This window comes from Artemia sp. Qi Xiang Cuo, chromosome 7 (assembly GCF_049724085.1).
Source record: "Artemia sp. Qi Xiang Cuo chromosome 7, ASM4972408v1, whole genome shotgun sequence".
Taxonomy (NCBI): domain Eukaryota; kingdom Metazoa; phylum Arthropoda; class Branchiopoda; order Anostraca; family Artemiidae; genus Artemia; species Artemia sp. Qi Xiang Cuo.
Window position 1 is genome coordinate 45,594,434 of NC_142800.1, and position 16,138 is coordinate 45,610,571.

A 16,138-nucleotide genomic window follows, 5' to 3' on the forward strand; every position below is an offset into this window, starting at 1 on the left:
GGTATTGACTTTGGCTCACCGCACATGAATAGTTAAAACAAAATTTAAATATTAATTTTACTTTTATTTGGTTAAATGGCTTTCTCGAAACTTGTTTTATTTTATTTACGAACATTTTATTAGTAATAAATATACGTAATTATTGGAAAAATTGTAATTTTGTTCCAATTCTTTTAAAATGACCCCTTAATCCCAAATGCCGTTACTTAGAATTAATAGCTCTTATGAAAGTACTAAAAAATCTTTGGCTTAAAGAGCGAGGTATTGACTAGGGGGTGAACCTAATCATATACGTAATGTTTTCTGTCGTTTTAAGTTTTGATGTTGCTCCTTACTTTAAGTTCAAAAACTTGTTTTTTTATATATATTTTTGATATTTTTTAAAATAATGCTTGGACATCCGGCGCTCCCTTCATAGCAATGTGCCTTCCCCCATGAAAACTTCCTTCATGGAAAGATCCTCCCACATAATCCCTGACTCCCTGGCCCCACTACCAGAAAAATCCCCCCTGAAAACGTCTGTATACTTCCCAATAACCAATACTATGTGTTAGCATTGGGTAAAGTTCATAAAGTTCAGCCCTCCCCCCAAGCACTTTGGGGGATTAAGGTATTCTGAAATACATAGTTATCATATTTTCGACCATGCTGAACAAAATGGCTATCTCAAAATTTTAATCGAGTGACTTTGGGAAAAAAATGAGCTTGGGCCCCCTCCCACGCTCATTTTTTTTTACCTTCCATTTTTTTGGTCACTGAAAAATGGCCCTAGAACTTTTTAGTTCCGTTCCAATGAGCCCTCCCATGATATTCTAGGACCACTGGGTTGATACGATCACCTCTGGGGAAAAAAAACAAATAAACCCACGCCCGTGATCTTTCTTCTGGCAAAAAATGCAAAATTCCACATTTTTCTAGATAGGAGCTTAAAACCTCTGCAGTAGTAAACGCGTTCTCTGATACGTTGAATATGATGGTGTGATTTTCATTAAGGTTCTATAATTTTTAGGGGGTCTGTCCGACTTTTTTCGAAAATCAGCCAAATTTTTTCAGGCGTGTAACTTGTGATTGGTAGCACTAAACTTGATGAAACTTATATATATGAAATCAGCATTAAAATCTTATTCTTTTGATGTATCTATTGGTATCAAAATTCCGTTTTCTAAAGTTTCGGTTACCATTGAGCCGGGTCGCTCCTTACTTACAGTTCGTTACCATGAACTGTGTGATTCTCTGAAAGCTCCAATTATATACCCAAATCCATTCATCAGATACGCCCTTTTTACAACCTGCATCCACTTAATGTGCTTTTATTTAGTTAAAATTAATTTAAAAAAACTTTTTCCACAAAATAAGTCTTTCAAAGAAAAGTAAAGAACTCCATTGGACAAAAAATGAGCAAAAATAAAATACAAAATAATCTACCAAGCATGAATCTACCACAAATCAGCTTCAATAAATAAGTGAAACCCAAAACGAACAGAAATTACAATAAATAACCGATTCAAACTCAAAACGAGCAGAAATTAACATAAGCTGGATGCAAAACCCCTGTGCCTTCCCAAAGCCAGAACCAAATTTGCCCTTTACTGAAAAAAATACAAATGAATGTGCATTGTCAGTTTAATATACATGTACTGATATTTAGTAATCAAAATGTTAAAATTATTTGATTTATTAAAGTTATAAAAGTAAAAACATTTATATTCTTTTTCAGTAAAGTGCAAATTTTGTTCTGGGCTTGGGAAGGCATAGGGATTTTGGAAAATGGTGGGCGTGAGAGGGGCGTTAGTTGCTATCCAATCACTTTCAACTATTAAAAAAGGCACTAGTCCTTTCCATTTCAAATTGAATGAGCCCTTTTGAAGTTTCTACGACAACATTTTCAATAAAAACTTTATGTGCCCCAGGGCATATCTTACGAACATTGCCCTGAGGGCTTTGGGGGGAGGGGTTGTCATTCTCAAAGACCTAATTCCACAAAACTTTCAACTACGTTGCGTTGAAAAAAATGGCTACCTAAAAATTTTGATTGGATGGGTTTGGGGAAAAGGTGGGCGTGAGAAGGGGGTTAGTTGCTCTCAAATCCCTTTCGACTATTAAAAAGATAACTATCTCTTTGAATTTCAAATCGAATGAGTCCTTTTTAAAGTTTCTACGACAAAGATTTCAATAAGGACCTTATATGTCCCCAGGGCATAATTTATAATCCTTGCCCTGAGGGTTGTGGGGGAATGTCCTCCTCAAAATATATTTTCTATCTGCAAATCAACTACGATGAACAAAATGGCTATCTCAAAATCTTTATTGGATGTTTATTGGATGTTAATGATGGGTGTGGGGGGCTATTTGCCCTCCAATCACTTTCGACTATGAAAAAGGGCACTAGCCCTTTGAATTTCCAGTCGAATGAGCTTTTTTTGAAGTTCCTATGACAACACCTTCTTTAAAAACCTCACTTACCCCCAGGGCATAACTTAAAACCCTTGTCTTGAGGGATTTGGGGGAGTTTTTAAACAAACTGTGTGTGTTTGGGGGAATGATGGTCGTGGGGGGGGGGGGTAGTGGCCCTCCAATCACTTTTGACTATTAAAAGGGCACTAGCCCTTTGAATTTCTAATCGAATGAGCCTGTTTTGAAGTTTCCACGACGACGCCTTCTATAAAAACCTAATATGCCCCCAGGGCATAGCTTAAAACTCTTGCCTTGAGGATTGTGGGGGAGTGTCCTCCTCAAATACATATTTTCTATCTGGAAATCGACTACGCTGAACAAATTGGCTATCTCAAAATTTTGATTGGATGTATTTGGGGTGAACGATGGGCGTGGGGGAGGGCTAGTTGCCCTCCAATGACTTTCAGATATTAAAAAGAGCACTAGAGCTCTTGGTTTCCAACCGAATGAACCCCTTTTGAAGTTTCTACGACGTTCCCTTCCATATGACGTGACTCTGGCGAAAAAAATAATAATAATAAAACATTGGAGCCGTATGGCCTTTATTATAGGCAACGCTATAGCGTTGCCTCTGATTAAGGCTATGCATTTGAAGGTAAAAATCTTATGCATATGAAGGGAAGGACAGACTATTTCACTGTTAATACTGCTACTAACACAACACTATTACTGCTACTACAGCTCCTACTATTTTTGAAACTGCTATGATACTAATACTGTTAAGACTATATGTAAGAAGGCGGGAATCGGACAGAATAGATAGGGGTGATCATAGGCAGCGTGCTAGCGCTGCCTAAGTAAAGAACGATGTGGGCACAATGTGTTTTTTTTCTTCTTTTTCTTTAGTCGGGCACGTCGTATCGAAGAACTTGTCGTAGAAACTTCGAAAAGGGCTCATTCGATTGGAAATTGAGAGTGGCTGGTGCCTTTTTTAATAGTCGAAAGTGATTGGAGGGCAACTAGCCCCCTCCCACCCCCACGCCCATCATTCCCCCAAACACATCCAATCAAAATTTTGAGATAGCCATTTTGTTCAGCGTAGTTGACTTCCAGATAGAAAATATGTTTTTGAGGAGGACGCTCCCCCACAACCCTCAGGGCAAGGGTTTTAAGTTATGCCCTGGGGGCATGTAAGGTTTTTATAGAAGGCGTTGTCGTAGAAACTTCAAAAAAGGCTCATTCGATTGGAAATTGTCTAGTGCCCTTTTTAATAATTGAAAGAGATCGGAGGGCAACTAGCCCCTCCCCCACGCCCATCATTCCCCCAAACACATAAAAGAAAAATTTGAGACAGCCATTTTATTAAACGTAGTTTTAAATTCTGCAAATTAGGTCTTTGAGGATGACAACTCCCCCATATCCCTCAGGGCAAGGGTTGTAAGTTATACCCTGGGGGCATGCAAGGTTCTTATAGAAGGCGTTGTAGTAGAAACTTCAAAAAAAAGCTCATTCGATTGGAAATTCAAAGGGCTGGCGCCCTTTTTAATAGTCGAAAGTGTTTGGAGGGCAACTAGCCCCCCAACCCACGCCCAGCATTCCCCCAAACACATCCAATCAAAATTTTGAGGTGCCTATTTTGTTTACCGTTGTTTATATCCTGATAGAAAATATGTTTTTGAGGAGGAAACTCCCCCACAACCGACGGGACAAGGGTTTTAAGTTATGCCCTGAAAGCATATAAAAATGATTTTGGCACAATGTATAATTTTTTAATTTTTCTTTTAGAGCTTTGCAATTCATATGGAAGGGGTCATCGTAGAAACTTAAAAAAGGGGCTCATTCGAATGGAAATTGAGAGTTCTAATGCCCTTTTTAATAGCCAAAAGTGATTGGAGTGTAGCTAGCCCCCCCCCCCCCCCCGACGCCCATCATTTCCTCAAACACATCCAATCAAAATTTTGAGATAACTATTTTGTTCTGTGCAGTTGATTTCCAGATATAAAATATGTTTTTGAGGAGGACACTTCCCAGAACCCTCAGGGCAAGGGTTTTAAGTTATGCCCTGGGGGCATATAAGGTTCTTATAGAAGGCGTTGTCGTAGAAACTTCAAAAAAAGGCTCACTAGATTAGAAATTCAAAGGGCTAGTGCCCTTTTTAATAGTCGAAAGTGATTGGAGGGCAACTAGACCCCCCCCCCACGCCCATCATTCTCCCAAACAAATCCAATCAAAATTTTGAGATAGCCATTTTGTTCAGCGTAGTTGACTTCCAGATAGCAAATATGTTTTTGAGGAGGACACTCTCCCACAACCCTCAGGGAAAGGGTTGTAAGTTATGCCCTGGGGGTATATAAGATTTTGATTGGAGGCTTTGTCATAAAAACTTCAAAAAAGGCTCATTCGATTGGAAATTCAAAGGGCTAGTGCCCTTTTTAATAATTGAAAGAGATTGGAGGGCACCTAGCCCCATCCTCCCAAGCCCATCATTCCCCCATACACATCAAAAAAATTTGAGACAGCCATTTTATTAAACGTAGTTTTAAGTTCTGGAAATTAGGACAACTCCCTTTGAGGATGACAACTCCCCCACATCCCTCAGGGCAAGGGTGGTAAGTTATGCCCTGGGGGCACATAAGGTTTTATATAGACAACGTTGTCGTAGAAACATCAGAAAGGGCTCATTCGATTGTAAATTTAAATGGTTAGTTCCCTTTTTAATAGTCGAAAGTGATTCTAAGGCAACTGATAACCCTTCCACGCCCACCATTTCCCCAAACAGATCCAATAAAAATGTTGATATAGTCATTTTGTTCAACGTAGTTGAAATTTCTGAAAACTATATGTTTGAGCAGGGCACTCCCGCCACAGTCTTCAGGGGCAAGGGTTATAAGTTATGCCCTGGGGGGTATATATGGTACTTATGGAAGGAATGCTTGTATAAACTTAAGAGAGGGCTCATTTGATTGGAAATTGAAAGTTCTAGTTCACTTTTTAAGTGTCAAAAGATATTGGAGGGTAACCGGCTACCCCCCCCCCCAAACCCCCTCTCCTCCACCTAATGCATCCAATTAAAATTTTAAGATAGATATTTTGTTAAAAATAGTTCAAAGATCATATGACAAAAATTCCGGTGTCGATGCAACCTACCAGGGCCCGGGGACAGGCGTTGTAAGGAAGGGATGTTCGTATTAACTTCAAAGAGGGAGCAAATCCAGATAGCAGATAGGTTTTTGAGGAGGAAAATCCCCCACAACTCTCAGGGCAAGGGTTTTAAGTTATGCCCTAGGGGCATATAAGTTTTTTATAGAAGGCGTTGTCGTAGAAACTTCAAAAAAGGCTCATTCGATTGGAAATTCAAAGGGCTAGTGCCCTTTTTTATAATTGGAAGAGATTGAAGGGCAACTAGCCCCCCCCCACGCCCATCATTCCCCCAAACACAAAAAAAAAGTTGAGAAAGCCATTTTATTAAACGTAGTTTCAAGTTCTGTAAATTCGGTGTTTGAGGATGACAACTCCCCCACAGCCCTCAGGCCGAGGTTTGTAAGTTATGCCTTGGGGGCATATAAGGTTTTGTATAGACAACGTTGTCGTAGAAACATCAGAAAGGGTTCATTCGATTGGAAATTTCAAGGACCAGTTCCCTTTTAATCGTCGAAAGTGATTCTAAGGCAACTGACACCCCTTCCACGCCCAACCTTTCCCCAAACACGTTCAATAAAAATTTTGATACAGCCATTTTGTTCAACGTAGTTGAAAGTTCTGAAAATTATATGTTTGAGCAGGACACTTCCTCCAGAGTTTTCAGGGCAAGGGTTATAAGTAATGCCCTTGGGGTATATATTGTTCTTATGGAAGGAATACTCATAAAAACTTCAGACTGGACTCATTTGGTCGGAAATTGGAAGTTCTAGTTCACTTTTTAAGCGTCCAAATCTATTAGAGGGTAACCAGTAGCCCCCCCCCCCCCAACCCCTCAATGCATCCAATAAAAATTTTAAGATAGCTGTTTTGTTAAAAATAATTCAACGATCCTATAACAAAAGTCCCGGTGTCGATACAACCTACCATGGCCCGGGGGCAGGCTTTGTAAGGAAGGGATGCTCGTATTAACTTCAAAGAGGGATCATTTGATTTGAAATTAAAAGTGCTAGTTCACTTTTTAAGAGTAAAGAGAGATTGGAGGGCACCTAGCCCCCCCCCCCTCCACGCCCTTTTTTCCTCAAACCCAACCGATAAGAATTTTGAGATAGATTTTTTTAAATAGTTCAAAGACAATATAACGAAAACTCAGGGGTCAACACAGCCCCCCAGGGCCCGACGACAGGTGTTGTAAGTTGTGGCCTGGGGGAATATATGGTTTTTATTGAAGGGATGCTCGTGAAAAATTATGGCTCAATTGATTGGAAATTGAAAGTTCTAGTTCAGTTTTTTAGAATCAAAAGAGATTGGAGGGCAACTAGCCCCCCCTCACGCCCCTTTTCCTCAAATGCATCCAATAAAATTTTGAGATAGCCATTAAGTTGAAAATTTCTCAAGAGTCAGATAACAAAAACTCAGATGTCCTCGCAATCCCCCAGGGCCCGGGGGCAGGCGTTGTAAGTTATGCCCTGGAGCATATATTGTTCGTATGGAAGGGACGCTCGTATAAACTTCAGAGAGGGTTCATTTGATTGGATACTGATAGTTCTCTTTCACTTTTTAAGAGTCAAAAGAGATTGGAGGGCATCTAGCCCCCCCCCCCCCCTCCACGCCCTTTTTTTCCTCAAATCCAACCGATACAAATTTTGAGATAGATTTTTTTAAATAGTTCAAAGACAATATAACGAAAACTCAGGGGTCAACACAGCCCCCCAGGGCCCGACGACAGGTGTTGTAAGTTGTGGCCTGGGGGAATATATGGTTTTTATTGAAGGGATGCTCGTGAAAAATTCAGTGGGGCTCAATTGATTGGAAATTGAAAGTTCTAGTTCAGTTTTTTAGAATCAAAAGAGATTCGAGGGCAACTAGCTCCCCCCCTCACGCACCCTTTTCCCCAAATGCATCCAATAAAATTTTGATGATAGCCATTTAAGTTGAAAAGTAGTTCTCAAGAGTCAGATAACAAAAACTCATGATGTCCTCGCAGATCCCGCCAGGGCCCGGGGGCAGGCGGTGTAAGTTATGCCCTGGAGCATATATTGTTCGTATGGAAGGGACGCTCGTATAAACTTCAGAGAGGGTTCATTTGATTGGATACTGAAAGTTCTAGTTCACTTATTCAAATTCAAAAGAGATCCGAGGGCAACTAGCTTCCCCCCCCCACGCTTTTTATTCAAAACCCATCTAATGAAATTTTGATATACACATCCCGGTGTAACAAAAATCCCGGTGTCGATACAACCTACCAGGGTCCGAAGGCAGGCGTCGTAAGGAAGGGATGCTCGTATTAACTTCAAAGAGGGATCGTTTGATTGGAAATTGAAAGTTCTAGTTCACTTATTCATATTCAAAATAGATTGGAGCGCACTTAGCCCCCCTCCCTCCATGCCCTTTTTTCTTCAAACCTATCCGATAAGAACGTTGTGATAGTTTTTTTTTAAATAGTTAAAAAACCATATAACGGACACTTTCGGGTCAACACAGCCCCCCAGGGCCCGAGGGCAGGTGCTGTAAGTTATGCCCTTGGGGGATATATGGTTCTTATTGAAAGGATGCTCGTAAAAAATTCAAAGATGGCTCATTTGACTGGAAATTGAAAGTTCTAGTTAAGTTTTTTAGAGTCAAAAGAGATTAGAGGACAACTAGCCCCCCCCACGCTCTTTTTCCCCAAACCTGTCCGCTACAAATTTTGAGATAGCCTGTGTTTTGGAAACTGTTTAAAAATTAGATAACAAAAACGCCCCCCAGAATCTGGGGGATAGGCGTTGTAAGTGTTGTCCTGGGGGCGTATACGGTTCTTATGAAAGGGATGCTCGTATAAACTTCAGAGGGGTCTCATTTGATTGGAAATTGAAAGTTTTAGTTCAATTTTTAAGAGGCAAAAGATATCCAAGGGCAACTAGCCACTCCCCCCCCCCCCCCACACACCCTTGTCTCCCCAAGCCCTAATGATAAATATTTTATAATAGCCATTTCATTAAAAATAGTTCAAAGGTCAGATAAGAAAAATTCCTGTGTCGACGGAACCCGCCAGGGCCAGGAGGCAGGCGTTATGAGTAATGCTCTAGGGGCATATATAGTTCTTATGGAAGGGACGCTCGTATGAACTTTGTGGAGGAATCATTTGATTTGAAATTGAAAGTTCTTGTTCAGTTTTGAGAGTCAAAAGAGATCGGACGGCAACTAGTCCCCCCTCCTCCACGCCCTAAACCCCTCCCTCCACAGCCCTCAAGGCAAGGGTTGTAAGTTATGCCCTGGGGCATAAAAAGTTTTTATTGAAAGCGTTGTCGTAGAAACTTCAAAAGGGCTCATTCAATTGGAAATTGAAAGGGCTAGTGCCTTTTTAATAGTTGAAATTGATTGGATAGCGACTAACGCCCCTCTCACGCCCACCATTTTCCAAAACACATCCAATCGAAATTTTATATATCCATTTTGTTCAACGTAGTGGAACGTTCTGGAAATTAGGTTTATTAGGATGATAACCCCCTCAGAGCCCTCAGTGCAAGGGTTTTAAGTTATGCCCTGGGGGCATATAAGGTTTATATGGAAATTTGTTGTATAAATCATAGGCAGCACGATCGCGCTGTCTAAGTAAAGAATGGGGACACTCGAGAACGAGACAAGAAACGGGAACTAAGTAAAGAGGAGGACACTGCCCCACAGCCCTCAGGGCAAGGGTTTTAAGTTATGCCCTGGGGGTATATAAGAACGATGTTGTCAGAATGAATTATTTATTAATTTTTCCTTTAGAGCAGGGCACTTCGTATCGAAGAAGTTGTCGTAGAAACTTCGAAAAACGCTCATTCAATTGGAAATTATAGTGGCTTGTGCCCTTTTTCGTAGTCGAATGTGATTGGATCGCGACTAACACCCCTCTCACGCCCACCATTTTCGCGAACACGTCTAGTTAAAATTTTTATATAGCCCTGTTGTTTAACACAGTTGAAAGTTCTGAAAATTTGGTCTTAGAGGGTGACAACCACCCTAACAGACCTTAGGGTAAGGGTTATAATTTAGGCCCTGTGGGCATATAAGGTGTTTATAGAAAGTTTTGTCGTTTCCAAATGGAAAGGCCTAGTGCCCTTTTTAATAGTCGAAAGTAATTGGAAGACTTGACATTTTTATAGTAAAGATCGAAGTGGGTATAATATATTATTTTTTGTTGCTGTTGTTGTTTAGACCAGGGCACGTCGTATCGAAGGAGTTGTCATGGGAGCTTCGAAAAGAGCTCACTCGATTGAAATTAGAAAGTGCTGATGCCCTTTTTGATAGTCGAAAGTGATTTGAGGGCAACTAATCCCCCTTCCACGCCAACTTTCCCATTTCTGCTCTTAAAATTTAACCAAATCAAAATAGCGTAAGTATATCCAAGCTATCAAAGAAAGTAAACAGACTTTTTTGCGAATGGTATCAAGTTTTCCATTTCAGGTCAACTAGAGGAGGTATGAAACTAAATTAAAACTACTATTTGTGGCCGGATTTTTAAAAGGGTTTATGTTGTTAAAAATTGCTGAAAATTTTTCTCCAGCATACAAATAGCAGGCCAAATATAAAGTCTTAAAAAACAAAACGATTTAAAGTATTATTTTCTTTTTCCCTGAAAAGACTATGTCAATATAAAATGAACAGAAATTAATTTAAAAAACTTTTTCCACAAAATAGGTTTTTCAAAGAAAAGTAACGAACTCCAATAACCAAAAAATAAGCAAAAATTAAATCAAATAATCTATCAAGCATGAAACTACCACAAATCAGCATTGATAAATAGATGAAACCCAGAACGAACAGAAATAAAAATAGATAACCAATTTAAACTCGAAACGAGCAGGAATTAACATAAGTTTGGCGCAAAACCTATACGCCTTCCCAAGGCCAGAACAAAATTTGCACTTTACTGAAAAAAAATATAAATGTTTTTACTTTATAACTTTAATAAATCAAATAATTTTTGTATTTTGATTACTAAATATCAGTATATTTATATTAAACTGACAATGAACATTCATTTTCATTTTTTCATTAAAGTGTAAATAATGTTCTGAGCTAGGGAGGGCATAGGGGTTTTGCACCAAAGTTATGCTAATTTCCGCTCGTATTGAGTTCGACTCGACTATTTATTTTAATTTCTGCTCGTGTTTGGTTTCAGTTATTTATCGATGCTGATTTGTGGTAGTTTCATGCTTGGTAGATTATTTGATTTTATTTTTGCTAATTTTTTATTTAATAGAGTTCTTTACTTTTCTTAATACCCTTAGCCCCACTAGTAGTAGCAGCATTAGTAGTAATAGTAGTAGCAGTATACATATAGCGCCTTTTGTTTTTCATCATTCCTTTCAATATACCCTGAAAGGTTCTACTTAATACCTTAAACTGTTCCTGGAACATTGCTGATACGTCCTTTTTACAGCTTGCACGCAAATAGTGTGATTTTATTCAGTTCAGCATCCCCTCAACATTCCCTGAAACTTTCACCTTAATACTCTTAGCTTTAGTTATAGTAGTAGTAACAGTGGTAAAAGTAGTATCAGTGTTATTAGTAATGGCAGCATGCACATAGTGCCTAATTAGCATAATCATCCGCTATTCTTCATTTTTTTCCAAAATAGACTCTGTAATATTAAAAGATATACAAAATCCTTTTCTAATGTATATTTTTAGATTTATCTTCTTTTCTTTCTTTCATCTTATGGTTGTATCCTGGACGTAACTCCTTTCCTCGTTTCCTCTTTCTTTTCATTTTCTAGAGAATAAATTTGTTACCTTCATATATTTCTTGCTTAATTTTTCTATATTTTCTTTCACTACTCTAATTTTCTAAAATTAAACTACTCATATAGAATCTCCTTCCTTTAGTTTTAAGTGAAAGTTCAAATCAGCAATGTCAACTGAAGTAAGAACTTCCAGTGCGAAATCTATTTCTCCTTTCTGTTAATCCTTCACAAAATCATATCTTACATAGGTCTTTTAGTCTCCTGGGTGGTGATGGACAATCTCTGCATTAATTTTACTTACTTCTTTTTCAAGTTGTAGTAAAAAGAACACGTCCCATCATTTCAATGAAATTTTGGTTTGTCTTCTAACCGCTGGTTTTCGCTTTGCATAATTTTGTTTGCGATTTGATGTGATTCTCGCCGTCTCTTATCTTCTAACCACATATTTTGTTGTAAATCATTTTCGTTTGAGATTTTGTTTGTGATTCGCTATGGTGCTCGTTGTCACACATCTTCTAGCCACAGATTTCGTAATGCTTCATTTTCGTTCATTAATCGCTCAGAAATTTTGTCTAATCCTTTTGCTTTTGCTGTGTGCAATAGCTGCCATCTAGTAAAGAGAAAACCACGACTCCTAGTAGGCCGAAAAAACTAACTAATTAACATAAAAGAATGGAAGTTATATCCTGTTTTCTTTTCATGTTGTATGCTGTTCTTCTAAGCTTGTTTCAACCTTAGAATTAAACTGCTTAAATTATGCTCTATAAGGTCTGCTTATTTACTTCAATCGTCGATCTCGTTTGACAAAACAATATTTTATTTGTAAAAAAAGAATAATTCTTTCTTTATTAGACACGAATGATTCTTTAGACACGATTTCTTGCTGACTTACAAAATGGCCGTCTAAGTAGTGCTAAAATCACAATCACAGTGCGTCTGGGCCACGACGACAAAGTTTCATAAAATAGTCCAAAGATAGGGAATCAGTTTCCATTATAACGTTAAGCATTCCTTGAGGAAAAAATTTCCTTTGAAGAGACAACTCTAGAAAATCATCATCTACTATTAATTACTTTTCCAATTTTACTAGATTCCGTAAGATTTTTTTGTTCTCAAATCCTGCCATCCTAGCAACCTCACTGCCCATTATAGACTAAGAATTCTGCTAGTAAGAAACTCACTCCTTTTTTTATAGAGTGATTCATATTGTTTTCTTCAATATATTTTCTTAATGCATTTAATCTGTCTTGAATTCTCTGTATATGCATTACATTCACTTTTGATGCAAAGTATAATTGTTCTTCCGACTTGAATTTTCTTAACGAAACAACATATCCTGTAAACATCTTGTCCCATTCTAGGGTTAGTCGGCAATCCCTTCAAATGTCCACTGCTACTTTAGCCACTCTAGGCTCCATTTCGCTATTGCTAGCGCTTTCAATATCCAACAGTGTAAAAGCATCCATTCCAATATCCTCGATGTTGACACACTGAACTCTTTTCTAACGTTGAAGCAAGATTGCGTCATCCATATTACATAGCAACTGAATGTAAACATGGCTGTCATTGAAACCAGGGTGTCATGGAAATCCTATGGGAATCTGCTACGGATGTCATGGAAATCCTATGGGATTCTGCTAGGGATTTCATGGAAATACTATGGGAATCTGCTAGGGATGTCATTTAGTCTGAAACCCCCTCACTACTCATGATCCCATAAAGGGGTTAGTTGGCACCATTTACAAGTTTGCCTTGCCAGAACTTTGACTGCAAATGGCACTGCAGAGTGACTCGGGGAAGCGGTGACCCACGAGGAAATTATAGTGTAGTAAACGGCATAAGATTTTTACTGAATTCTGATTAATGGATAACTCTTCAGGGTTTTGTTTTTTATCATGGACTTTTTCACACTGAATAACCTCTTCCTAGGTAAATTACCTTTCATGGGCTGCTTTTCCCTAACAGTACAATATTTTGTAGGCATGAATACATAATGATTTATAGGTAACAGGGTATTGTTTGTGTAGGATTTCAACCTTTGTTGATAGAAGAGCACCGCCAAGTGTTGAAAGCCATTTTTGGCCAAGATCTGCCTAGTATTGCACAACGCTTCCATTCATACAGCATGTCCAAGGGACCTCCTGCTATCCGATTCTAGGCCAGCTTAAGGGCTGCTTGTAGACTTGAGAAGATTTGTAAATCCCCGTCCGGCACTGATTTTAGGACTGTTACTCTTTTGAGGCCATAATAATTTTAATGATATAAATAATGTGAAAATTGCAACTTGGAATATTACAAAAGGAAAAACTACTATAGTATTGACACTTTGACTGACGGAACCAAATGCTTTGAACTGGATATGCTAGGAGTGTCAGAAACTCATATCATATGGGTAGGAAACATGAAGTTAAGTGATTTAGAATTTATTTACTCGTGCAGGGAGTAGTCCTAATGAAGAATAAGAAAGCTACTAAGCCTTGCTTAAGCTGTGAAGGTAATAACTATAGGATGATAGTTGCTCATTTTGTCCAAAACGTACAGAGTATCAGTTATAGTAGCATATGCTCCTGTAAAACCAAATGATGAAGATAGCAATAAATCAGACCACTTTTACTTACAGCAACAAGAAGAAATAGAAAGGATCTCAGATAGACATATACTAATTTATTAGGGTACTTTAATACCAAGTTTGGTAAGATTAGTTATACATGGTATCCTAGCTGGGATACATTTGGTGTAGAAAAAGAGATTTGAACTGTTAGAAACTACTTCAGATTTGAAGGTACTAAGAATAAAAAGAATGAAACGCTTTGTGACACTTCGGAAGTGAAGGAAATTCTATTTTCTGAGGAACAATTAGTGACAGTACTAAAAGGATTAAATAATAATAGGATCCCAGGTGCAGATAGTGTGATAAAAGAGTTTTTTTTACTTGGTGGTTGTGAAGTTAGAAATAAAATGACTGAAAAATGTGAATATGATTTTCTTACAGGGGAAGTACCTTGTGACTTGAGGAAAAGTTTGATCAAGCCCCTCTATAAGAAAGGTGATAAGAGTGAGTATGGTAAATATAGAGGCATTACCTTATTTTTTTTAAGAGGCAAATTACTTAGTATGATGATATTTTCAGACTTAGAGAAGTAACACTAAAGATAATTTTTCTAAAAAAAAAAACGTCAAAAATTAAACTTACCACACAGAGCCATTACTAAGGCATAGAAGTGGCAAACCTCTCGACTAAAGGCCCATTTTCTCTCTATGGAATTAACAAAAGAAATAGTAGTCCCAACTGTTGCAATACCCAAGTCAGAAAAGGACAAATTAATCAATACTATATTAATGGGCGTGCGGAGCTGAAAAAAAAGTATTGATAAGCTGAGAACTATTTTTTTTATATTTTCGCACTTTTTTTCGTCAAGAATAAAAAAAAGGATAGAATATAATAAGACAAAAGGATAGAACAAAAAATAAGACAAATAACTACAGTAAAAAGACTACACACAAATTTGAGATCAGAAGAATATATATTCTTAGATTTCTCTTGGTCTTTCAATTTGAATAAACTAAGACTATCTTGTCTTATATTAAACTAAAATCAAAACAGGTTTGATCCATGAAAAGTAAGGAACAAATTAAAAGCTTAGAAGGAGTAGAAGTTACTATAAATGAAGTAACGAAGCAATTAAATTGAAAATAAGTTAGTTTCGAATAATGAATCCAAACAAAAACAAATAAAAAGTGCCAAAGATAAGGTAGGTGTTAGAAAACCTCAATCAAAATTTCAAATTAAAATTTCATTAATCCCATCTTTTTAATACATTTGAAAAGAATGATATCATAGGCAGTGAATTCTTGAGGCAAAGTAAAGAGTGATATTGGTTTAATATATTATTATTATTATTCATTTTCCTTTCGTCCTGGCCACTTAGTATGGAAGAAGTGGTGGTAAAAATTTCGAGCGGGCTCATTTTATTCGAAATCAAAAACATTGGTACCCTATTTAAGAGTCATAAGTGACTGAAGGGGAACAAGCCCCTCTCCCATACCCTTTTAGACTTCTGCTTTAAAATCTTACTTCCTGTTGCAAGGGATGTAAATTATGCAGTTTTCCCACTGTTTACATATAGCTTTTTTTTCTTTCTTTTTTTACTGAGAAGGTGAGCAACTTTCATCGTGTGTGTTTAAAAAGGTTTAGGGCATTAAATAGAACTTTAAGGAAATGTTGAGAAGATGGAAAACTAAATCAAAAGACAGTGCGTGCATCCAAACTGTCGACAATGCGTACCTACAATATCACAGGAACGGCTATTGGTATAAAGTTAAAAATTCGAGGGCATGTTGAGACAGCTATTGAACTAAATCAGAAGAAACTAGCAGCCCTGGATTTCAAGGGTGCCGGCAGAAAATTTTCCGGGGGAGGGGGTGGGGGGGGCAGACGCCAAAATAGCAGTCTGCCTCTTCAGAGAAAAGTGATTTTAAAGCAACTTAGGGAGTCCATGGCCGACTATAAACTGTCAGATGTCTCCCAAGAATGGGAGCTGAGAGTTTGGTATCACCTCTCTACTTCATTACTTTTGGCTCATCAGTTACGTTCTGTTCAGTGTTTCCACTATCCCCAAATTTTTGGGGATTTCCCCGAAAGTGTCGCAGAAACGAAGCCCCAAAAACGCTTGGGCCCAGAAGCGTCAAAGCCTTAAATCCGACCCTGAAGGCTAGGTGTATTCTTGTGGCTAAAATTGCGTATGTGCAGTGTGTCAGGAACAGCTAAGGATATTAACTTAAAACTTCCTGGGAATTTTGAGGAGGGATGTTTATCTAAATCAAAAGAAACTGCCTCATCAAGGTTTTCCAAAGGATGTGTGTGCAGTACCTCAGGAACGGCTAAAGATATT

General features: G+C 38.1%; 1 protein-coding gene across 1 annotated transcript in view; it reads right to left on the reverse strand.

Annotated features, from left to right (window-relative positions):
* The window catches only part of LOC148950335 (visual pigment-like receptor peropsin), a 146,437-nt gene that overhangs the window by 70,099 nt on the left and 60,200 nt on the right, over positions 1-16,138 (reverse strand). Inside the window, exon 3 of the mRNA XM_089091563.1 lies at positions 14,440-14,599. Within this exon, the coding sequence (XP_088947689.1) occupies positions 14,440-14,599 (160 nt within the window). The remainder of the gene's footprint in view (positions 1-14,439; positions 14,600-16,138) is intronic.